Raw genomic sequence first — 24,130 nt, 5'->3', positions numbered from 1 at the left:
TGACATATATCAAAAGCTGTTCTTGAAAGATGACAGCCAGTGTTGAATTCTGCACTTAGGAGAAAATAAATTGATTCACTTCATTCCTCCCACCTGCCCACTCTCACCCCACACCCCCAAAAACAACCCACACAGCCCCAAACAAAAACAGTTACATCATACAGAAACAGCACCATCATTATTTCATTATTTATGGATGGGAGATGTCAAGATTTAAGCACCAGAAACTGTCCTGGTGAAAAATTACCCCTTATCCAAACAATAATCATGGACCATTTCCACCATGGCTTTTAAAGGTCAGAGTAGACATGAGTGAATTTGTCTTCTAACTCTTACAAAATATACAAGACCTTAAGAGTTACTATTCAGATTGTGGTTGCTTGAGATTATTTTAGTTTTAATGTGAATGTGCTCCTTCAATTTGAGGGTTTGTCTGAGTGATCAGATAAAATCTGAAGTAAGGAGAAAGGAAATGGAATAAATGTTTGAATAGTACTCTGAGAGAAGTCAGTAGAATGTCAGGAATGACATTTGGGCTTAAAAAAAAGGGCATTGAAACAACTCTTGTAACTTTGATTTATACTATGTGGTTTTAGGAGAGTACAATGAATAATGAGTTGAAAATCAGCAAACACTGATTTTTCCCAAACTTTACCAACAGGAGGTATAAGCAGAATTCTTTTAGTAATAACCTTCCATCTTCACATGAGCACCCACACTCAACTGTTCATTTTGGACAAGATGGCTGCCACAGAAAGCTAGATAAAGTAGATAATTGTGTGCCAGCCCAGTGGCATAGTGGTTAAGTTGTGCGCTCTACTTGGCAGCCTGGGATTCACAGGTTTGGATCCCAGGCGTGGACCTACGCTACCCATCAAGCCATGCTGTGGCATTGACCCACATACGAAATAGAGAAAGGCTGGCACAGACGTTAGCTCAGGGGCAATCCTCCTCAAGCAAAAAGAGGAAGATTGGCAACAGATGTTAGCTCAGGGCTATCTTCCTCACCACCACCACCACCAAAAAAGTAGGTAAGTGTGTTCACAGCGCAGTGGTGTGCACAACAACTAATTTGCAGCACTTGGCCTGTAATTCTCGTGGGTTTTGACTCCAGTAACAGCAACCCTAGTGGTAAGATCGCACAGCCATGAATTCTCTTTTTCATTCTGTTGATGAGCAATTTAACACACACTTGCTATTCACTGTTGGAAAAACAGTTTTATCTTGAACTGGAGCTACTCTGAGAATAAGACCCCATTGTTGTGGTTGGGTTCACAGGTAGTTTGGGAGAACGATCATGGCAATGAGTGTTGATGTCGCTCAGCCCACTCGGGCCCCATGAGCCTTCTCAGAAATCAGGCATGGATACCAGCTCTGCTTGGAGTGTTCTCTTTCAGATGCCTGCGTGGCTTGCTCTTCCACTCCTTTAAGTCTTTGCCCACATATCCCTTTCTCAGTAAAGCTTTCCTTGAGCACCTTAAGAAGAATCTCAAATTCCCTCCCCCAGCACTCCCCCTTGCCTTCCCTCTTTTTTTTCGCCTCCATAGTCTAACATACTATGTAACATAATAATTGTTTGCTGCTGTGTATTAGAAAGTAAGCAGGGAGTTATCTCAGTTTTGTTCACTGCTGGATCCACAGTGCTTGGAACAGCCAACTGCAGATGGGAGGCACTCAGGATATATTCGTTGAACAAATGAATAATTGTACTCGTGGTGTTCAGGGCAGTTATGCAAAACCACATTCCTGGTTCCCATTAGTGCTTGACTTTGGGAAGTCACAGATGAATCCTACTGTTATTGCTTCTGAATTCTTCATCTCCAAAAAATGATTTCTCTGTCAAAAACAAGCTGCATTTGTAGGCTCCGTTCTCCTCATGTTGGGCAATCTGGAGCGAGTTCTGGCTCTTGTAAGCATGTTTGTGGTTGCAGAGGAAAATGAATATTTCTCACCCAAATGTTGTCATGTCATCGTCTCTGTCTGGCAACCAGAGAAACAGATGTTCTGTTCCTTGACCTCAGGCTAGCGGTTACAGTTTTGGGTGTTAAATATATTTTACAAAACTGCATTTGCACACGCGGGGCCGCTGTTTTCTGTTAAGTTTATGTAGTCTTAGAGCTCAGCGAGCTTTAGGAAAGGTTCGGTTTGGGGGCGCTGGAAGGATGTCTGTCTATATGTGGTGTATGTGTGTGCACGTTTACGCACGTACAGAGCCATACGTTTATGTATCCAGCTAGCCAGCTATTGCAAAACACACGTTTCTTTTGAGATCAACACTTTTAAACATGGCAAAAAGTAGCCTTAAGAACATTGCCAAGAACAATTTTTTTCTTTCCAGGAAGCAGTTTTCATCGGATGATTTTTAGAAACGAACTTCAAAAAAAATCATAATGCTGTATCCTAGCAAAGAGGATTATTCATTTATTTTTTTATTCATAAACATTTATGACATCCCACTCTGGGCCTGGCACGATGCTGAGTTTGGGGACAAGGGATGATTATGGAGTTTTGGTCTTCCAGGCAGCTTGGTTGTTATGCTTGTCAGGGATATCTGATGTAACCACAGTGGGGTGGGCAAGCCCAGACCACAGTATACTGAGGAAAAAGGCAGTGGCTCCACTTTTGGGACACTTAAGCTTTAGTCTTGACTGTCCCCCAGTGTCACCAACTTTAACAAGTCACTTCTATTTATAGGGCCTCAGTTTCTTCTATAAAATAAGGCTTGCACTGGTGATTTCTAAAATCCTTTTTAGCAGCTTGAAATGGCTTGAGGGTTAGCTCAAGGACACCGGTATGATTTCTGCACAGCTTTTGCTGCTGGTGATCCTTTCAAGTGTACCTTGTAAATTCCTCCGCAAACATGTGACTGGCAACACATGATCTGTTATAAGGTTCAACATCTTTATAAAGTGATAGTTTAAGGTTTGAATTTCTCACGAGATTCAGATTCCTGGGTGCCAGAAGTGAGGAGGAGAGGAGGAGGATGTTGAGAAGAGCTTGCGTGGTTGACGGACCACACAGACTCTTGTAGACAGCTCACCGTGCCAGCCCTCACGGTGGTTAGTGCCTGTGGTCCTTCTCACAGTAGACCCACTGTCTCAGCCTTGGCTTTCTATGAGTCACCCATGGAGTTTGGTTTTCGGGATTTCTTTTTTTTCTTCTTTCTTTCTTTTTTCTTTGTTAGCCATATACATATGCTTGAACCCACCCTGAGCCCATGACATCTGAATCTCAGAGGGTGAAGTCAGCATCTCCATATCTGTTGTGGATATTCCACCAGGTTTGCAAATCACTCTAGATAGACTTACTGAAGGGCAGTGTGGGAGCAGTGACCAGCCTCAGTAGGCATACACACTTTTCAGGGGTGAGTTCTTCCTCATTATTCTTAGAAGGTTTGGTAATGACCAGTGTTTCTGAGTAAGATCCTACCTACGTTATTCTAGATTTTCAACAAACAAACATTTGTTTGTTTGTTTTTGAGGAACATTAGCCCTGAGCTAACATCTGTGCCAATCCTCCTCTTTTTTTGCTGAGGAAGATTGGCCCTGAGCTAACATCTGCGCCCATCCTCGTCTATTTTATATGTGAGACACCTGCCACAGCATGGCTTGATAAGCGGTGCATAGGTCCACACCTAGGATCCAAACTGGCGAACCCCAGACCGCCAAAGCGGAATGCGGGAACTTAACCCCTGGGCCACTGGGCCAGCCCCCTATCTACATTATTCTAATTACTAACCAACTTTAATCCACTAAGGTAAATTTTGACTTTAGAATGTTCCTTTTAGGAGTCTCTAACGCCGACTGTTTGTTAGTGGAAAACCATCTGATTTTTTATTGGTTAAGGATAAATTAAAGATGATTAGAGGAGTGGCTTTCTTTTTCTTCTTTCTTATTTATTTTCTCTTAAATAAGGATCTACCTGGAGTGTGAATTGATTTGGAAAATTTGACAATGTAGAACAGTATCATCATTTTCATGGTTCTGACTAGCAAAGTTGCAAGAAATGGCTTTAAAAATGGCTACTGATATGAGACATGGCTAATATAGTCGAAGTTTGAAAATATTCCAATTTCTAATTGACAGAAGAAGAACTGGCAACTCCTCCGCTAGATGGCATCATTCTTCCAGGAGTGACAAGGCAGAGCATTCTGGACCTGGCACAGAAGTGGGTGGGTGCCTTTGACATGAACAACGTTTATAAGCATGAAACAAAAAGTAATCACAATAAGCTCAACTTAGTGTTGAAATAATATCCTGTAGTTCCAACCAATGTTATCTAATCTTTAAATCTTAACTTGAGTGAAAAGAACTCTTCTAGAAGGACTGTGTTGGCAAGACTACCAAATAAGTATTGTTTATAGAGAGGGCAGAGAGAAACCAGTTTAGCGAGTTGTCCTGGTGAAGTATTCTAGTACTATTCTCAAGCTTTGTACCAGGTGTCTCCTAGCAGCTCACCTGGTTTATACTTTGTGTGTTTCCATCTAGCCTGTCCTTGATTTTTCGAGTCTGAGGGCGTTATTTTCAAACGGCAACGATACGTAGTTCTTCCCTTTATTTATTCCAGTGTATGACAGTATATTTGTCGTACAAATTAAAGAATTTGGCTCACATATCAATGTTTACTAATATAACATTATTAGTCTGCCTGCCTTCTTTCTCCCTCCTTCCTGCCCCCTGTCCTCCCAAATTGACATACATACTTATTTTAAAATCAAAACATGCAAGCCAATATGAAGTTTTCAGTAGACTTTCTAATCCATGTGACACAGGCAAGCATGTTAAACCATTCAGCATTGGAAATGACATAACATTTTCAAGATGAATATTGAACAAGTTGGTTATCTGGCAAAGGTTCTTGGATGGAACTTTTGACCCATGTGTTAAAATGGTCTCCAAGGGACATGAAAAGGTTTTGAGCATACTGTGGTCAAACAGCCCTAATAGGACAAATGTTTGGAAACATACACATTCTCTAGGAGAGTGCAGTTTCTCTGGAAAAGGCTTTGGAAATAGAGGAGATGTGCTATAAATAATTGTACAAAACCCCAAAGTAGACAAGACCCAACTGCCACATGCTGGCTGGCACATTGGGCATGACATTTACAAACTGTTGGTATAATTTCAAACAGCTTGCCCTGTCCTAAATATGTTTGCAGTTGGAAAGATGTATTTTCGAAGCTCAGTAATTTTTGTTTTATTAAAGAAAAAAATCAACCAAGTACAGAAGGTTTGATGACAAGTTGCAAGTGGAAATGCTTTTCCACACTAATGATTTGCTAGCATGAAAAATAGGTTATTATGGAGGAAGTTTTTTCTTGACTCCTTAGCTGTAATTTATTTTAAAAGCTATTTTAAAACAGTGAGACATAAATGCCAAGAGTCTTGTGGGGGGTTACCATTACTTGCCAGACAGGGAACATTGTCCAAAGATAAGTAAGGGTGAGCAGAGTAAAAACAATCCTGTTTATTTACAAGAGATTTTTTTGTTTTCTTCTTCCGGAACACAGAACTCAGCTTGTTTTCAGTTTACTTGGCCAGTTTTCTGGAATTTATTTATTTATTTACCTTTGAACAACATAATTGCAATTGCAGACTTAAATCAATGGAAACTTGCAAAAAGCCGTGTTTCTGTTGCAGACATATTTTCCTACCCTTCAAATATACTTAGAGCATGATGCATTGTTCTAATGTGTTGAATCTTGACGAGGGCTGTGATTTCCATTTTTATCTATTGGGGATTTGTAGGTTTTAAAAAATACTCTCATTTTCTTTAAAAAGAAAAATGTCTATCCCTGCTTGGTTGCCTTCATTCAAATAGCCTGTTGACAGCCTTTGAACTTCAACCGCTAACATAAAAGAATGAGAATTAGGCAGATTAAAGAATATTAGACAGATAGTTTAAACATAGGTTAAAAGCATCAGAATTTTTTTTTCCCATTTCCTATCCTTGAGCAAATAAAATATTCCAATAGTCCAGCAGAAGTCGATGAGGTTATAGCAATAATTCTGTGATGAAATTCAACCTGGTGTGATATTAACGAGGAGGAGCGAGATTGCTACAGTAAAGTCAACTGAATCAGTGAATTTACAAAGAAAAAAAGAAGACTCAAATATTTTTTCTCAAATATACTTTCAGTGTTTTAAAATAATGAAATATTTCAGGTATTGAAACACAGTCTATGTTTTTACTCCTTAAAAGGCACGGTAGAAAGAGGAGCAGATTTGGAACCCGTCAGATCAGACCTGAGGTCAGATCTAGTTTCTGCCATTTGCTAGCTGTGTGCCCGTAGGGATGTCACTCCACCTGCTCAAACCTTAGTTTCCTCATCTGTAAAATGGGGAGAATAATACCCACCTTAAAAAGGAGAGCACTTGGTGTGCCATGGGTGCTAGATAAATGGCAGCTATAATTATTACTCTTATATAATGTGTTCTCTTTTATGATAAATAGGGTTTAAAACACTGTTAGCACAGAGCACGCATTAAGTAGCATTTGAGCTGCATCAACTGGTGAAGACTTTAGCCATGACAACAAATAAAAGGCAAGAAAAACAGGTGTGTATTAAAATAAACCATGAGTTTTATAGTGATAATCTTATGTTGTATATTCTGGTCATCTCATTTAGAGATGCTGTGATCTTAAAGTAGGTTTTTAGAGATGCTGTGCCCCTGCAGTAGATTGCTTGGCACCTCAGTGTATTTACCAACAAGGTGGTGTTGCTCCCTCTAGCTTTCCCTCTAAGGATGAGTGTGACGTTACCTGAGTTGAATCAGAATGTAAAATAGAAAGGTAGGTACGGCAGGGCTTTTTTGCATGCCTTTTCCTCGAAAAAATGTATTTTTTAATGTTTTACTTTCCCAACAGGGTGAATTTAAGGTGTCGGAGAGGTATCTCACCATGGATGACTTGACAACAGCCCTGGAAGAGAACCGAGTGAGGGAGATGTTCGGCTCCGGGACGGCCTGCGTTGTTTGCCCGGTTTCTGATATACTGTACAAGGGCGAGGTAAGACACTGTTTCTTCGCTTCTTGTCATTTCCAAGCATTTGCCTATAATTTAATTTTTTTAATGTATGAACGAAATGCTAGTTGGACCCGGGATACAAAGGATTTTTTTAATAACCTGGCATTCCGTTAGCTGGGACAGTTTGTCCCGGTGAACTTGTGTTAGCAAATTACTTACTCTCAATCTTGCCAGTGATTTTGTGTAAGCTCCAACATGGTGGGAAGTCAGCTTTGTCCTTGGACAAAGATCATATTTGCCTTCTGTCAATTTCGGGATTGGAGATGTGTCAACAGACTTCCACTCGTTTATTTCTTCCAGCTCACTAAGGAAGGTTCCACAGCAGTAGTTAGATTTCAGTTTCTACTTTCCAAAAGTACTTCCAAACTACTGGAGTGGGAATGGCAAATAGTTAGGGAAGATTCATTTGAACGATTAACTCCTACACTATTTATTATTATTACTATTGCTGCTGTTATTATTATTATTTAGACCACTTTACACAAATTTTTCTTTTGGCAAACCTGATACATTTACTAAAATCTTCCAAAAGGAATTCGAGCATTTGGTTGGAAGAAATTTTCTCCTCCCAGTGAATTCATCTGATTTTATATGTGCGGTGCTTCCATTTTTTGGTCAGTTTTTTTGCTTTCCTCTTTATAGCAAAGCTCCAATACTTACGATTATCATCAACTAACTTTATAACTTAAAGGCATGTGAATATTATTCTTAAAATGTGAATTGGCTTAAATTACTCATATTAAGTACAAATTCTATAGGTTTTTAAATTCGACATTATAATTTGTCATCAGCTGGTTAGATTGACTTTTTTCTGCTGATTTTAATGATGACTGCTTCATTGTTTGAGATTTTTTAACTTACTTTTATCCACAGATTGATTGTTTCAAGGGAGAAGAATTATTCTATTATATATGGATACTTGTACTGATTATAAAGCTACTGTTTCATATTTTACTAAGATAGCATCTAGGTAGTATATTATGGGTTCACTTTTTTGATGAACTAAGGTTGTCATTAGCTCAGACTTTTTTTTTAAGTCCGGTTATTATTTCACCTCTAGAAATAGGAACTTTATAAGGTGTAACATTTTTGGTGGTCTTGTTTCCAGGGTCATTTAAAGCCAAAAGGTACATCTAATTATCCTATTATCCTAAAGGGCATAATGAGAAAAGTGAGAGCATGGGCTATCTACTAAAATCAAACTATCAAAGGCTTGCAAGCCAGGCATGAATGGGCATGACTCATATGTGAATTAGGGTCATGAAGTCGCTCTCAGCCCTGAATTTAAGCCTGCTGTCCAACATGGTGGAGGTTGTGGTCCCTGGAGGTTTGGCTTGGAAAAGGCATAGGTTTAGAAGCCCCTGTTGTGAAGGCAGACTTGCTTTAATTGATGTCCCTGAAATAACTTGCTTTAATTTGTGGCACAATATCTTTGAGTTCTCATTCTCTGCGGAGAGAGTTAGTTGTGAAGGCCAGTAATTCATCCTTGGAGATTCTCAGACTGCTGGAAGAAGTAGGATTCTACAAGTTTAGCTGCTATCTTAGGTACCTCTAGCTTCTCATTGGTTCCTTAAATCAGCCTGAAGACTGATGTGTAACCCAGTTGTGCCCTAAAATCAGTTGGTAGGCAGTGAACAACCGATCGTTGGCTAGGTGTTTTTATTCAGATTTGGAGTAGAAAAGAATCTTTGGCATAAAGAACTAGCACACATAATCAGGTTATCAAACGGCCGTTCTTTATTTCAGTGGAATTGCCTTAATATGGTGGAATTGCTGAGCATCTTACTTGGTGTCCCCGGGTACATGAATATCCTCGAATTATCTCGTGCCTGGTCTTTTCTTCCATAGACTATACACATTCCAACTATGGAGAATGGTCCTAAGGTTGCAAGCCGGATCTTGGACAAATTGACTGATATTCAGGTAAGGGCTTCTTTCTTTTAAAATGCTACCTTATTTATTTATTTATTTATTTTTTGAGGAAGATTAGCCCTGAGCTGACATCTGCTGCCAATCCTCCTCTTTTTGCTGAGGAAGATTGGCCCTGAGCTAACATCTATGCCCATCTTCCTCTGTTTCATATGTGGGATGCCTGCCACAGCACGGCATCATAAGTGGTGCCTTGGTCCGCACCCAGGAATCGAACCGGTGAACCCTGGGCTGCCGAAGTGGAATGTGTGCACTTAACTGCTGTGCCACTGGGCTGGCCCCTGTTACCTTATTTCAATCAGAGCCTAGAACCAAATCATATTTCAATAGAGAGAAGAGAGTAAGTACTATAATTTGAGGTCAACAAATTAAATTTAAGGAAGATGTTTCTGATAGTATGTGTGGGAGCAAAGCAGAAATCGGAAAGACATGTTTAAAATAAACAGAAAGAAAGAAAATATTGTCAAGGACTCCAAATTACTTAACATTTAAAAATATATATATATATAAATTTTGATAATATTTAAAAATCTTATTGAAAAGTATAACATACTTTTATAAAAGTAAAAAACTTGGGGGCTGACCTGGTGATATAGTGGTTAAGGTAACGTGCTGTGCTTTGGCGACCCTGGGTTCACAGGTTTGGATCCTGGTCACGGACCTACCACCGCTTGTCAAGCCATGCTGTGACAGCATCCCACATGAAAAATAGAGGAAGATTGGCACAGATGTTAGCTTAGCAACAATCTTCCTCACAAGAAAAAAAAAAAGAAAAAAACTTGAAAGTAGACAGCACAGAAGAAAAGTAATATTACCTATGATTCCAACACTAAGATATAACCACTATTAATTTTTGATATCAACTTTTAATATTGTGTAAGAACTTATATATTTTTAGATAGATATTTTTTCTAACAAAATGGGATAATACATAATTTTGTTACCTGCTTTTTTTCACTTAATAAATCATTTGCTTTTCCCTATCAATCAATAATTTTCTAAATCCATGTATAAAGTTTAATTGAATTCCATTATACTGATGTGCCATAATTTTTCAAGAAGGCTTATTATTGAATGTTTGTATTGTTGGCAATCTTTCACTATTGTGAATGGTGCATCCTTGATTATTTCCTTTGGGGTAAGTTCCTGGGATTGTATTGATGGGCCAAAGAGTGTGCACACTTATTTTTTTGTGTGTTACTAACTTTGTTTTGCCTATTTTTTCTGAGCAACATCTACAGTAATGTTTGATCAGGCAGTTGAGCATCTTACTAGGCAGGCATATCAAATATCAGGTAACTCTGAGTCGCCTGTCAAAGAGACTGTTCTGTGATTTGCAAACACTTCACAAGTTGTTGGAGGATTCTCTTGAACCTGGATACCATCATTGCCAGTCAGTGAAAATACCCAAGGTGGGGGCCAGCCCTGTGGTGCAGCGGTTAAGTGTGCATGTTCCGCTTTGGCGACCTGGAGTTTGCCAGTTCGGATCCCAGGTGTGGACATGGCACCGCTTGGCTTGCCATGCTGTGGTAGGTGTCCCACATATAAAGTAGAGGAAGAGGGGCATGGATGTTAGCTCAGGGCCAGTCTTCCTCAGCAAAAAGGAGGATTGGCAGCAGATGTTAGCTCAAGGCTAATCTTCCTCAAAAAAAAAAAAAAACAGAAAGAAAAAAAATAAAATACCCAAGGGGAGCTGAGACTCGTTTTGAAACATGGAAGAAAGTTGGATAGTTCAGGTAACATCAGATGGTTCTGGGTCTTAAAAACAAAGTGAACATTTAAAGTTGGTTGAGAAAGCAGCAGGCCCCTACAGAGCAATTGAGGTCTTTGGGTAGTGATAAATGTAGTATTCCTGGAAGAGTTACTCAGTGACATGTATGCAAAATTTATAATATTAAAGTGAAAGAATGATTGTGGTCTTTGAACCAATAAGTCATCTTACTTTCACTTTTTTTTTTTTAAAGATTTTATTTTTCCTTTTTCTCCCCAAAGCCCCCTGGTACATAGTTGTATATTTTTTAGTTGTGGGTCCTTCTAGCTGTGGCATGTGGGACGCCTCCTCAGCGTGTCCCGACGAGTGGTGCCATGTCTGCGCCCAGACGTGAACCAGCGAAACCCCGGGCCACTGCAGCGAAGCACGCGAACTCAACCACTCGGCCACGGGGCCAGCCCCCTACTTTCACTTTTCAATAAAAGTTTTCTGTAGGAATTTTCTGTAATCTAAATAGGGAATATCTTAGCATTGGAAGATTTAAAATTTACTCAGAGTTGTTTTCTACTTTTGTACATAGAGACAAAGTAATTTGAAGAAATTTAATAAAAATTTCTGCATGAATGGTTCAGGCATTTTTGGGTTTTTTTTAGAGTTGGAGTAAATCTGATGAAGGTACTAAGTTATTAATGTTTTATTCAAATAAAAAAAAAGTATGTAATTGGCTAGATTATGAAAGCATTGATCCAAAACAGAAGTTGAAAGATTTTTAAAAGGGGAAGAAGTGTGATTATAGCGATAAGAAAGGAAGATTACTTTAGAAAATTTTCTTGAACATGTACAGAAGAGCATGTTTCATTCTATAGCAGTTAATATACAAAACAAGAGATTACAGCGTAAGCTACTTCTTGGAGATTATATGGAATAAGAAAATTTGAACTTATTTGATTTAGTTGTAAAGGATTAAAAGAAAAGGGAAAAATGAGTCAACCAGGCTGAGGGAAAAATCAAATTCTGTTAAATTTGAACTGGAAGAACGATCTACACGTAGACGTGTTTGCCCCATATCATGCAGCTTTGGCTAAGAAGGCAAAAGCAGAAATGCGCATCTTTACCATCGAGACGGTGACAGAATATATGCATCAGAACCCAGAATGAGTAAGAGAGAAGCCCAAAGACATAATTTTTGGTCAACATGGGAAGCCAATACAAAAGATCTCAAAAAGAGCATCTTTAAAAGTAAGGTTATGGAAGCCAAGAATGTAGCTGACAGAAGTGGATGTTTTTTATTCATTCATTCAACAAACATATGTATTGAGTATAAATAGAGTGCCAACGGCTTTCCAGGGGTGGGTGATATAGTAGTTTAAAAAGACAAAAATTAGGGCTGGCCCCATGGCCAAGTGGTTAAGTTCGCCCGCTCCGCAGCAGGCGGCCCAGTGTTTTGTTAGTTTGAATCCTGGGCGCGGACATGGCGCTGCTCGTCAAACCACACTGAGGCAGCGTCCCACATGCCACAACTAGAAGGACCCACAATGAATATACAACTATGTACTGGGGGGCTTTGGGGAGAAAAAGGAAAAAATATAAAAATCTTTAAAAAAAAAAAGACAAAAATTAGAGGAGTCAAAGCACTCTGATATAGAAGAAGGGCAAAATAAATACTCCATTTAAATGTGAGACCATGTGAAAGGTTTAAAAGTAAAAGATAAATGTATATATGGGGTCAGCCCCATGGTCTAGTGATTGAGTTCAGTGCACTCCACTTCCACTGCCTGGGCTCAGTTCCCAAGTGCGGACCTACACCACTTGTTGGCAGCCATGTTGTGTCAGCAACCCACATAGAAAATAGAGGAAGGTTGGCATGGATGTTAGCTCAGGGCGAATCTTCCTCAGCAAAAAAAAAGATACATGTATATAAAGCAAAAAATGAGAAGAAACATAACATTTTCCTCTTACCTGTGTATATATATATTTGCTATATAACTTAGTGCCTATGGCTAAGATGAAGTTAATAATTTCTCTTTTTACCCTAGGCAGTAAAGTTTAATGGTAGTAACACTAAAAACTAATGATACATTCAGAGCTCCTTACTGAACAAAGAAACAAAAGGGTACAGTCACAGGACACATGAGATAATACAGTGATTCCTAGTTAAACCACAAACCAGAAGCACCAACTCTGCTCCAAATTGTTAAGTAACAGAGGACCATCCATTTGGAATCTAAGAGCACATCTTCTTCAGTTATTTTATGCCTGTGGGTATGGAACTTAAAGTTTCAAAATTGTTCTCTTACAAGATGGCAAATTACTACTGTCAGCCAAGCTACTAGATTTCTCTCCAAGAAAAATAATTTAAGTAATTATTGAGGAAAAAGTGTAGAATTGCGTCATGTTTTACGTTTGATCTCTTTGACATTACATGGAAATGTGGTTGTTTCCTCCCAAGGGCTCTGGTAAACTGAGAAAGAGGAGAGTGACAGCAGCAACCCCAAACCCTCAAGATCCTTGCCAGTGTGACCTAGAGGAAAAATTCCTTCTTAACCACAGATCTGATTTTCATTTGACTTGTGTACTTCTGTATATTTGTAAAAATCTCTGAGGTTTAGTACTCATCCCATTTGGCTAATTATCCGTATAGTTCCCTGGTCTCAGATTGGCCTACGAATACCTCTTAGGAGGGGAACATTTTAAATGAGTTTGTTTGTTTTTTCTTTTTTTAAGCAACAAAGAAAAACACTTCTGTGCTCATACTTAACCCACCTTAACTTGGAGAACCTTCGCCGTGTTGCCCGTGTTTCTTTTTCTTTCCCATTACTGTTTGCTCTTGCAGTCACTCACCATCATACTCCCCTTTGCTCCTGCCGTTTGGGGTCTTCTTTATTCTCCGGTGTGTTCTGCTCTCTTTTGCTTTCGTCCTGCCTTTCTGTACCTTCTACAACTTGCCCACTTGATAAGGTATTAACTGTCCCTCAAGACATCTCTGTCAGAAACCTTTTAAACCTTTTGAACAACATCCCTTTCCCCCAGTGCAAACACATTCACCTGCTTACATGCTGCTGCTTCTTCCAGCTTCCAAAGTGCCTGGGATTATCACATATGACCTTTAAATTATATTCTAATTAGTCACACACTTGTCTGTCTCCTAGGGTTGTTTGAGTGTCAAAATTGTCTTATTCTCTTTTTGCAACCCCGGTTTTCAGACAGGGCCTGGGCTGTAGTACATACTCAGTACATACATACATATTCAATTTCCTGAATAAATGAATGAATGGATGAGTGAGACACCAAGCAAATACTAAAGAGCAAAAAACATGTTGTTCTTGAATCTTCCAACATTCTGAGAAGAGGTGGGGGGAAGGGCTTGAATAATGTCAAATTATTTTCCAAAAAAACTGTCAGAGAACCTGACTTACATTCTTTTCAAAATGAGATACACGCTGAGACTACTGTCAGGATAAGATAAAAGCTGGAACCCAGGTCTTAAATATCAGGGGTAGTATGTTTGAGCAACCAGCAGTGCTGCTGATGAGGGTTCAGAAAGTGGAAGTAGTGATTGCAAAGACCAACAGATGGATGTCTTCGATTTCTTAGGAAAAGGAAAGCCCGAATGGGATAGGAGCAGGATCTGTACTGACTGCAGGTCACCAGGTAGAATAAAAAATCCATTTCCTCACTAGTGACTACAGCTTTGCAAGCACAAGTGCCCATTAGTGGTTATTGTATTTTTTCTTGTTTCCAGTGGAACAGCCAGATGACTTTTAGTTACATAAGTTAATGAGCTCCACCTCTTTTCCCTGCTGATGTCCCAGGCCGTCCTTCTCTGTGTGCATGCTAAGTGACCATTGCCAGGTTGCCTTGATGACTCAGTCCTTTGACCAGCTTCCCAGCCCCTCCTTGTTCCCTAATATGCACTTTTCTACATGTTATGAGAAAGCTTTGCATGGCCATTGAATAGGATTTAGAACAAGAATGACAAATTGTCACCTGGTGGCCAGCACTGATTATATTTTTATTGGCATTGTAGAGAATAAGTACATGACACTCAAGATGTCCTTTTGTGTTGCTAGGAATTTTAAACTGAGTATAAAAGGCATTTTAGCAAAGGCCATGTAAAATTATTTGCCATACGTACATCCAGTACAAAGTAGTGAACTTGTCATTAGTTATGTTTTGGTGTAGTGTTCTAACTGGAATTTGCAGAAGTGTGAAAATCCTGTACATCACACTGATTCTTCCACATGGGCTCAAAATACCATCCCATAGGCTCAGTCTGATTTGCCACATGGCTTTGACCCCATCTTTGATGCTAGTGAACAAAGTCAAGTAAATGTGACTTACTGCAGGCCTACCAAACGTAGAAGGGGTGTGGGGGCCCACTGCTGTGGTTTTGTAGTGACACTGACATCCTAGCCCATGCAGACATGTTTTCTCTTTCCCCTCCTTCTCTGGAAATCTGCTCTTGAGGAAAGAATGAGATTTCTATCTCTGCAAAAATCTGTCATCTCTATTTTGAGTTATTTTCCATTGAAAAATGAAATTGATTATCCATCTGTCAAAGGAAAATTTGATTGCTCACTGCCTAGGTCTAGACATTATCAATAACCTGTAATATCACGTCTTGGTTACATCTCAGAAGCTGTGATTTTACGTAAAAGTAGAACTGGCAGGATGAGAGGGATAAAGCTTAATACATACTATGCACGTTCTTAGAGTGATGTGGCCCGTGCTGGTCATTGTAACCGAAATAGATTTTCGACTGTTTATAAACTTAAAACAACTAATTGAAAGCAAATATACTTTGATGAGATTTAAGATGAAATTATAATGTTCATGAATCACAATTCTTTAGATCTCCTGAAATGTCCATATGCTGACACTCAATTGTTATTAATGGCAAAAGTATGTAATATGGGAATCCAAATAAGAAAAATAAAACACATATTTTGCTCTTACCTTAAGTCATGTTGACACCGTACATAAATCAGACAGAATTTGGGAATGTTTTATCCAGCATTCATCATGAATCAAGAGTCAATAGTGGGAAGACACATCGTTAGGCAGTGCCTTCTGATGTGGATTGAGGAAGTCACTTATAGTCATTGGGTTTCTTTTATTCTCCTTTTCACATAAACCAGAAGGTAGGAGGTAGACCCATTTTTGGCTCCCAGTATTGTTACCAATTTGATGGATTCTGCTCTCTGAGTTCTTTAAAGCTCTGTAAGAGGAACACAGCACATGGACGTGTGATACGGGATAAATAGCACTGGACAGAAGCAAGAGAACTAAGCTTGTGATTAAGAGTTTCCTAAATGAGTGTCCTTATATGTAAAATGAGAAGCTTGGCCTAAAAATTCATTGCTCTTCACACTTGATTTTTAAGCAGCAGAACTTTCTATAAAAGAACTCTTTCCTAGAATCCCAGTACACAAAACTGATAAAAGTGGAATTATTCTGAAGTAAAATCCAGGACCCCATTTGGCTCATCCAAATAAAATGATCATTGTAGATGACCACTGAGGTTTTTCCAATTCACAAGTTCTGATGTTTTGTATTAATTTCAACCAAAGTTATATTAGGACTAAAGAGCCAATTCATGTGAAAAGGGGACATCCTCTGATTTAGGTAGAGTTGGTCACATGCTCCTCTGGGTAGAGAAGATCTGTTCCAAGTCAGTTTCCACACGCATGGCTAGGTGAACATGGGGTGGGCAGTCTAGATGGTGGTTAAGAACGTGGAATTTAATGTGAGAGAGACTTTGGCTAGAGAATGGACTCAGCTATTTACTAACCACAACCTTGAGTAAATTATTTAATCTCCCGAAAATTTACTTTTCTCATCCATAAAATGAGATGGAAAATGGCATCTACTATTTGGGGTTACTGTGAGGATAAATGAGGTAATAAGTTTAAAGCTTTTGGCACAATGATGTTGGCGTGCAGTGCTTGAGCAAAGGGTGAAAGCTCATTTAAACACCAAGATGTTTCTTGAATGAATGAACGAATGGTTATAGAACTGATTTTCTGTCTCTGACATCTGGAATATCTTTATGTTTCATTTAATTCAGTTTTAAATATTAAAATTTAGCTTTGCTAAAGCAGATTATTTGCCACTGTAAATAATTCTGATTATGTTGCAGTTCCATAACTTTTGAGGGACTAACAAAAAATGGGGTACTAACATCACACAAACAACTTTCATTTAGAGAACAAAGTTACCGTTCAGACCCACTGGGTTTTGTCCATGAACATAAAACACCCTTGATAAGTGGGATTTCGGAGCAGTGATTCTCAAGCTTTGGCTTTGTCAGAATCACCTTGCTGAAGCACAAGTTGCTGAGATCATCCACAGTTTCTGATTCAGTAAGTCTGAGGTGGGGCTTGAGGATTTGCATTTCTAACACGTTGCTGGTAATGCTTATGCAACTGGTCTGGGGAATACACTTTGAGCATCACTTCTTTAGAGTAAAGACGACGGTCGTTAAACTCATGTTATTTGGAGAGCAGAAGTTAAATACAGAATGGTAATGAAAAGGCGTGCACCATATACAAAGGAATTACACTGGCTATAAGTTTGAGTTCAACAGTAATGATAAAATTTGTGATTCTTTCCGAGTATTTGATTGTTTCTCTCTAATCTTTTTAAGGTGAATATACTTTTAATATTCAAAACAGAAGCGAGTTTTTTGTACAATGTTGGTTGTATGAATAAGTGTATTTATAAGCTATCCCTGCACTGTTAGCTTTTATACTGAAACTTGTTTTCTTGCTTTTGTTGTAGTATGGAAGAGAAGAGAGCAACTGGACAATCATAGTATCCTGAATGGAAAATACAGGATATCATCCGTGTGCTATTGGGACAGACTGTCGCATTTGAATTATGATAGATTTCTTTGGCTACCTGTCTTTAGTTGTGCGTAATGTAGTTTGTATAATCAGTGTTACCAGGGTGATCGTTTCCTCATGCCAGAGAACATGAATTGCAATCATCAAACGGTGTTTTGTAAACTTCAGAGTAGAAGCTTACCTTACCTTCTCTTAGAAAGACGATAATGTAAGCCTTGTAGCATAGAATTTTCCTCAGTAATCCCAGTGCCTCCCTTAGTACTTCACTCTGATACAAAAATCTTTGTTTATTCTTTAGTATCAGTTATGATCTGCTCCTCAACCAAATGAGTTTTTTGTGTTTGAAAGCTGCTTTGAGTCAGTTTCATAGGTAACATTTCCTGTCACGAGTCTCCATCCTCAGGAAGTGTTTTGTGTTTTTTTTAAATCAAGACTTGGAAGAACTGGATTTCCTCCCATCACATTTTTTTCCAGACCCCCTAAGTCCGTCATAAGGAAAATCTCTCCTTCTTCCTGATGTCACAGTCTGATCCAAGTTCACTTTGCATCAGCAAGACCTGTGCACATGTCCACCATTGCCCTTTCCACATTGTATTCCTGTTGGCTGTTTGTCAGGCTCCACTACAAGACCGAGGGTCTTGTGCCTTAGAGATCTTTCTATCCCCCTGCCTGGCACATAATAGATACTCACTAAATAACGAATGAGTGAACATTTATCTTCTATAGAAGCGTACCTTCTTTGTTTCTATATTATGAAACCTCTTTATTAGAATTTGTGATTGGTTCTGACATTGCTTATATTTACCTCATACTGTCTTTATTTTCCATGGACTGCTAAGTCATTAGAGATACTTAGAGGCATAATTTTTTGGAGGAATTATTTCATATTTGAAGACTGTCTTGGAATTGAAGTAATAGCTCTAGAGAGGTCATGATATCATACCCACCAAATGGAAATAATGTATGTTAAGTGTTAAATACATTTATGTGAAGTGTTAGGTACAAAACAGATCATTATGTTTCGTCTTTTGGTAGAAAGCAAAGAGATATACTCTGGTTTTTAGACTCTGGTTTTGTGTGTGCTCATTTCTGTTGAATGGGGATTGGATGAGCACATGGTTAGGGTACAGGGAGAGCAATTACAGACAATATTTTCCTCGTTTAGGAACTGTGAGTTAAAATTGTATCCTGGGTTATCTAGGGGAAAGTCAAATCTTGATAGAAAACATTTACCCTTGGAAGGTCAACTCTCAGACATTATATTTTGGTTTCCTTCAGTCCTGATAACTTTCATCTTGCTGGTCATATTTCATTCTCTTTTCAGAGCAAGGAAAAAAACATTCGAAAAGTTTGATGTGTTGGAGAAATTTCCTTCAGGCATGTAGCAGCACATAGTAAATGGGGCTTTGATTCGTTTCCAAGACTTTTGGCCATTGGGTCTTTTTAGATAGGAATGGTAAAGTGAAATTAGGGAAGTATAAGATGAAAAGGAATGGTAAAAATATCTTTTAGGGGGCTTTTAATTGGTGATCTGAAGTCTTGGGAGAGTCCCTTGTTCTTTTCAGGCCTCAGGTGATGTAACATGTCTTCCTCACATGTTCACCAAGTAGCATTCGAAGGGGTTGCCTTGGCTAAATCTTGTGACCTCCTTTCTAATATAGAAGTCTAGAAAAGACTTCTAGGTAATTCTAACCTGTCAAATAGCACATAATAACTGGACTCATTCCTATGAGAAATGGAAATCATTTGTTTGCCATAAATACATTTTATACTTTGCATCTCTAAATTGAGTACGGCAAGACATGTCCGTTGTAAAAGTTAGAGAACACTATGTCTTAACATTATGTCTGTATCATTTCTCTCATCAAACCATAAGAGCATTTTAAGCCCTTCTTGTCAGACACAGTGAAGACTAAGGATAGCCATTTTAAAAAACTGAAGATGTGCTAAAGCAGAGAACACAATCTGCCATTCTCGTGTAAGTAATAAGACAGGAAATTGACCTTGACACTGACTTGTTAAATAGATTTAAAAGGAACATCTGCACATCTTTTTTCCTTGTGCACTATTTGTTTAATTGCAGTGGATTAATACAGCAAGAGTGGCACATTATAACTAGGCAATTATCCATTCTTCAAGACTTAGTTATCGTAACACTAATTGATCATTTAAGGCATAAGATAGTCTAGCATTAGGAACATGTGAGGCTAATCTGCTCAAAAAGATCAACAAATTAATATTGTTGCTGATATTTGCATAATTGGCTGCAATTATTTAATGTTTAATTGGGTTGATCAAATGAGATTCAGCAATTCACATGTGCATGAATATAAACAGAACTGGTGGCACTTAAAATGATAATGATTAACTTATTTTGCATGCTTCTTCCTCCCACTTTTTGCAGTTATCACATTTCAGACCAAGTTTATCAGCTTTTTCCAAAACACATCAGTGGAAACTAAGATTTTAAGACAAAGTGTTCAGACATAGACGAAACCAGAGCATTTCCTAAAGATAGTTGCTGTTAGAAATTTTCTGTGTTACAGTCATTTATTAAGGATTCAACTCATGATACACCAAAAGAAGAGTCAACTTCAAGGATGTCTACCATGTTCTCTAGGACCTGCAGGTGGCAGGAGTGAATAAACTAATGATACCTGTTTCAAGTTTGCTGTCAAAGTACAAAGGAAAAGGGAAAGAGAAATAAATGGAAAACCTTGTTAGGGAATCATGTTTTTTTCTACCTGGTAAACACCCTCTATTCTTTTCTCAAAAGATTGCCATAAGAAAAAAATAAGACCAGAGGTAGCAGCAAGAAGGCACACTGTAACATCAGCTATATGACGGGCGATGTCAGTGCTCCTGAAGATAGGGAAGCCTACGTTATACACTCGGGGTTGAAGTTCTTCATCGTATCACTTTTGTTGCTTGATATAATTGTACCTAAACAACCGGTCTTGCTTTCCTCAAATCGGAGCACTCTTGGGCACTTGAAGGCAATTAATGAGTATATCTTGGTCAAACGAATTGTAGGAGCCCTTTATTACAGCTGCAACTACAGCTCTGATTTAGGGAGTTTATGCTATAAAATCAGCTGCCAAATAAGCTTATTTATTTTCCCTATTCCCACTCGGTGCTCAGTCACTGTACTCCTTTTCCTTAAAAAGTTTCTTGTTAAAATTGTATGTTCATTTCACCCTCATGATCGAGGAAAATGATTTTTAAGCAGCAAACAACAACTTTCACTCACTTTCCTTGAATTGATATTTTCTAAAATATTTAGAGCAATAAACATTCATCAGATGCACTAAAGCAAGGGGGTTAGAGAAACATTGTAAGGATCCCTTAATATCCTGATTCTAAAGATGATCAGAGAATTCTTCCCTGGAATGTGGATTTCTTATGTGGAAATGCAGAAACTTAAGTTATAAATAGTAATGCTGGCAAGTAATTTTAGTGGACACTTTATAACACCTGTCACTTTGTTTTGCCACAAGTGGAATTTGTTCAGCTATCTGTTTTCCAGATATATCCCCCGAAAAGGAGGCAAAGGGTCCCAGCTTTTCAACAAGCATTACCTATTGATAGGTATCATGGAGATTATAGTCAATTTGATAAATGTTGATTGAGTGCCCACAGATGTGCACGTAACACGACTAGCAGTAGGGAGTAGGAAGTTAGTTTTAGAAAATCAATAGTATATAGACATTACCCTCATGGAGTTTATACTCTGCTACTTAAACAAATTTTTAGATGAAAAGCAGTATTTAATACAGTTAGATCATAAGGAGTTGAAGACCAGAGCACATCTCTTACTAAGAAATCACAATGAGCATTTTCATCTCATTTTTTAGAGAAATTTGTCATTTTTTTAATTCTTTCTTTCCTCTAGTGTGAAACTACTTGGCCAGGCTAGTATCTAGAGGTTGTTCAGTCACTGCCTACATGGCGTGACTCACCTCCTGGTTTGCTGCTTACTACCAACCTAGTACGTTTGTTAACTGCGTTCTTTTGGAGCAATGTTAAGTTGTCGTGCTCCATCTAACAACAGAACACCTCAAATTATGGCATCCTTGCTGATCTTCTTAAACTCAACGTCAGATACTATTGAAATAAACAAAGAAAATGTTCCTAGAGTGAATTTTTCTGGAAAATGTCTATTATGAATCAAACTGTTTTGAGTGTTCGCTTGAAAATGATGGATCTAGCTACTCAGAAAATAACAGGTAGGAGACTAACTTGAATATAACAGTAATTTTTCACAGTTTGAGGTTTTAAAAGCAAGGCCGTTTAAAGTATTTCAAAGAGATTCACTTTTATCCTTGCCAAAAAGCCCTATATGAAGGTAGAAGAAAGTGATTGATTTTTCATCTTTAGCATACATACCGTAATAAAAGACTTCTCAGATATTAATTTGGGGAGGTTGATAAAGAAACATCAACAGGATATAGTAGTGTTTTGGGGAAAATAATTCCCTGGGATCAGATATATGTAAACATATTTCCTTTAATGAATGATAAAGGCATGAAATTCAGTCTTAGAAAGAAAATGAAGTGGTCTTTAAAATCTGCAGGATGCAACTATTGAAGTTTTAAGTAATCTTGTTCTGTGAGAAAGTATATTTTTCATACCACAATAGGCCCAGTTAATAAGCCCTAAAACTTAAGTTGCATAGTGTTCAATTTATGGAATCCACTGTTGGGATGGTAAGAATTGACCATGAGCTGCTGTACGGAGATGAGCGAAAGTGTAGTTTCATTGACAGATTTCTCTGTGCATCCACTCTCACAATGGCTAGGTTCCTTGTTACGCATTATTGAATTATGGAGAAAATTTTAATTAGAGACGTCAGAGGAAGAACAACCGAAGGTAGAGAAAGAAAGGAATGATAGAGGGGGAAACATCAAACTTGCTTCTTTGTTGTCCAAAGGAGCTTTTTCCTCACTCTGCCAGCCATGGGGATCTTCAGCTTTCAACATAGTGCCAAATACAAATCATGCCAATTAGGAAGTGACTAAGTATAGTGGCCAATTCCTCAGATACTAGCATTAGGCCATGATCTTAAGGTAATAATCTGAGGACTGTGTTAACATGGAAACCACTTTAGATTGCTACCAATTGGGATAAGACTTTATAATTGCATAGTCTGTACTATCTATTGTGTCATTTCTTCAGCCATTTTAAGATCTGTGAGGCTGAATAAAAGAATAAGTGACAGGGAGTAGATTATGATTTTTTTTTCCTTTAGAAATACTATTTATCACCATCACTCTTTCCTTGGTGAAGGCTAACTGATTTGGAAATTAGTTGAATATTATCATTTAGTTTTGAAGTGAATATTATCATTTATGGTCGTTAAAGTCATTCTCAGGGTTAAGAAAGGAATGCAAATATCTGCCTCAGTATCTGCTTCACTGATAAGTTTTTGAAGAGTGAAGGAATTCTATCAAGAGTGTGGCTGGAAATAGATTTTTGGATCAAGTCTGAAAAGTAAGCTAGCTCATCTGTAAATTCTGGATGTTTCTCTGATGACGTATGAGAATGAATGATCTTGCAATGCACCCAGTTAGCTAATACAGGGAGCCCAACCCACTGTTCTGAAGAATTTGTGCTTACTTGATTTGGTGGCTGAGAGAAAATGAGTAGTTTGAGGAAGTCGTTTTGAAATCAGAATTTATTGACAGAAACAAGAGAATATCAGCTTACCTATGGAAGTTTTAGTACGTGTTCTCTTGCATCGAAATCTGATTGTAATGAAAAATGTCAGCCATTGCTAGTCTCAAGTTTCTCTAGTTGTGTAGTGATTCTTGAAATTCCCTTTAAGAAAAATCAAGTAGAAAGAAATAAACACTTTGTAAATGTCTTGGCTTTCATGCGAAATTAAAGGTAATGTTAAAAGGATTTAAGCTCACTAAAAATTATTAATGGAAATGTGGAAAATATAGTGGGTAAAGGAAACTACCTCGTTCTTCGAAGGTTTTGTAGAAGCACAATTAAACATTCTAAAATGACTTTGTTATATATGAACCATCTGGTGTGAAAGAACTCTATATTTATAATGTCTAAAGGACCTGGAATAATTGTATTTTGCTGGAAATAGACACATTCTTTATTGTTTGCAGGTTTCTCATCAAATCTTTAATTATGCACTTTCCGTCATCAATAAAACAACTTAAAGGAATCCTCTTTGTCTAGTGTCTTGAAATGGGCATTGTTGGACACATGAAACAATAGAACTTAATTACTGTTTTTATGATGTTCCAACGTTTTTGGTCATGAGATGTAAATGTAGTGTGGTATCTTTAAACCAAAATGACACTGAGAGAGTGAAAAGAATTGAACACACCAGAAAGACCTGAAACCACGCAAGGAGATAGAGTCTTAATATGTCTCATATTTTCAAACTTTGGGTAAGAAGTGCAATGGGCATTTAGGAATTGCTCTTTCCCCTGGGTATGGATGTGTCTAGTAAAATTTAGCTTTGTCTTTTGAATTTTGCACAGGATCAGGAAGAGATTACTTCTTCCCACTGTCATAATGAATTTACCTCACTGATAAGCCAATACACCCATATGTGGCTAACTAGCTTTAGAACAAAAGACACTATGTAAAGTGAAAG

At 38.1% G+C, this 24,130-nt stretch overlaps 1 protein-coding gene across 3 annotated transcripts in view; it reads left to right on the top strand.

Annotated features, from left to right (window-relative positions):
• Nucleotides 1-23,692, top strand: part of BCAT1 (branched chain amino acid transaminase 1) — a 118,623-nt gene extending 94,931 nt beyond the window's left edge. For all 3 annotated transcript variants that reach the window (XM_005610980.4, XM_023643242.2, XM_005610981.4), the window contains exons 8-11: nt 4,086-4,171; nt 6,868-7,008; nt 8,875-8,949; nt 17,447-23,692. In XM_005610980.4, the coding sequence (XP_005611037.1) occupies nt 4,086-4,171; nt 6,868-7,008; nt 8,875-8,949; nt 17,447-17,488 (344 nt within the window). In that variant the 3' untranslated portion in view covers nt 17,489-23,692. The remainder of the gene's footprint in view (nt 1-4,085; nt 4,172-6,867; nt 7,009-8,874; nt 8,950-17,446) is intronic.
• The last annotated feature ends 438 nt before the right edge of the window (nt 23,693-24,130 follow it).

The sequence above is a fragment of the Equus caballus genome, chromosome 6 (genome assembly GCF_041296265.1).
Source record: "Equus caballus isolate H_3958 breed thoroughbred chromosome 6, TB-T2T, whole genome shotgun sequence".
Lineage (NCBI taxonomy): Eukaryota > Metazoa > Chordata > Mammalia > Perissodactyla > Equidae > Equus > Equus caballus.
Note: the sequence above shows the minus strand (reverse complement) of the source record. Positions and strands in the feature narration are given on the sequence as shown.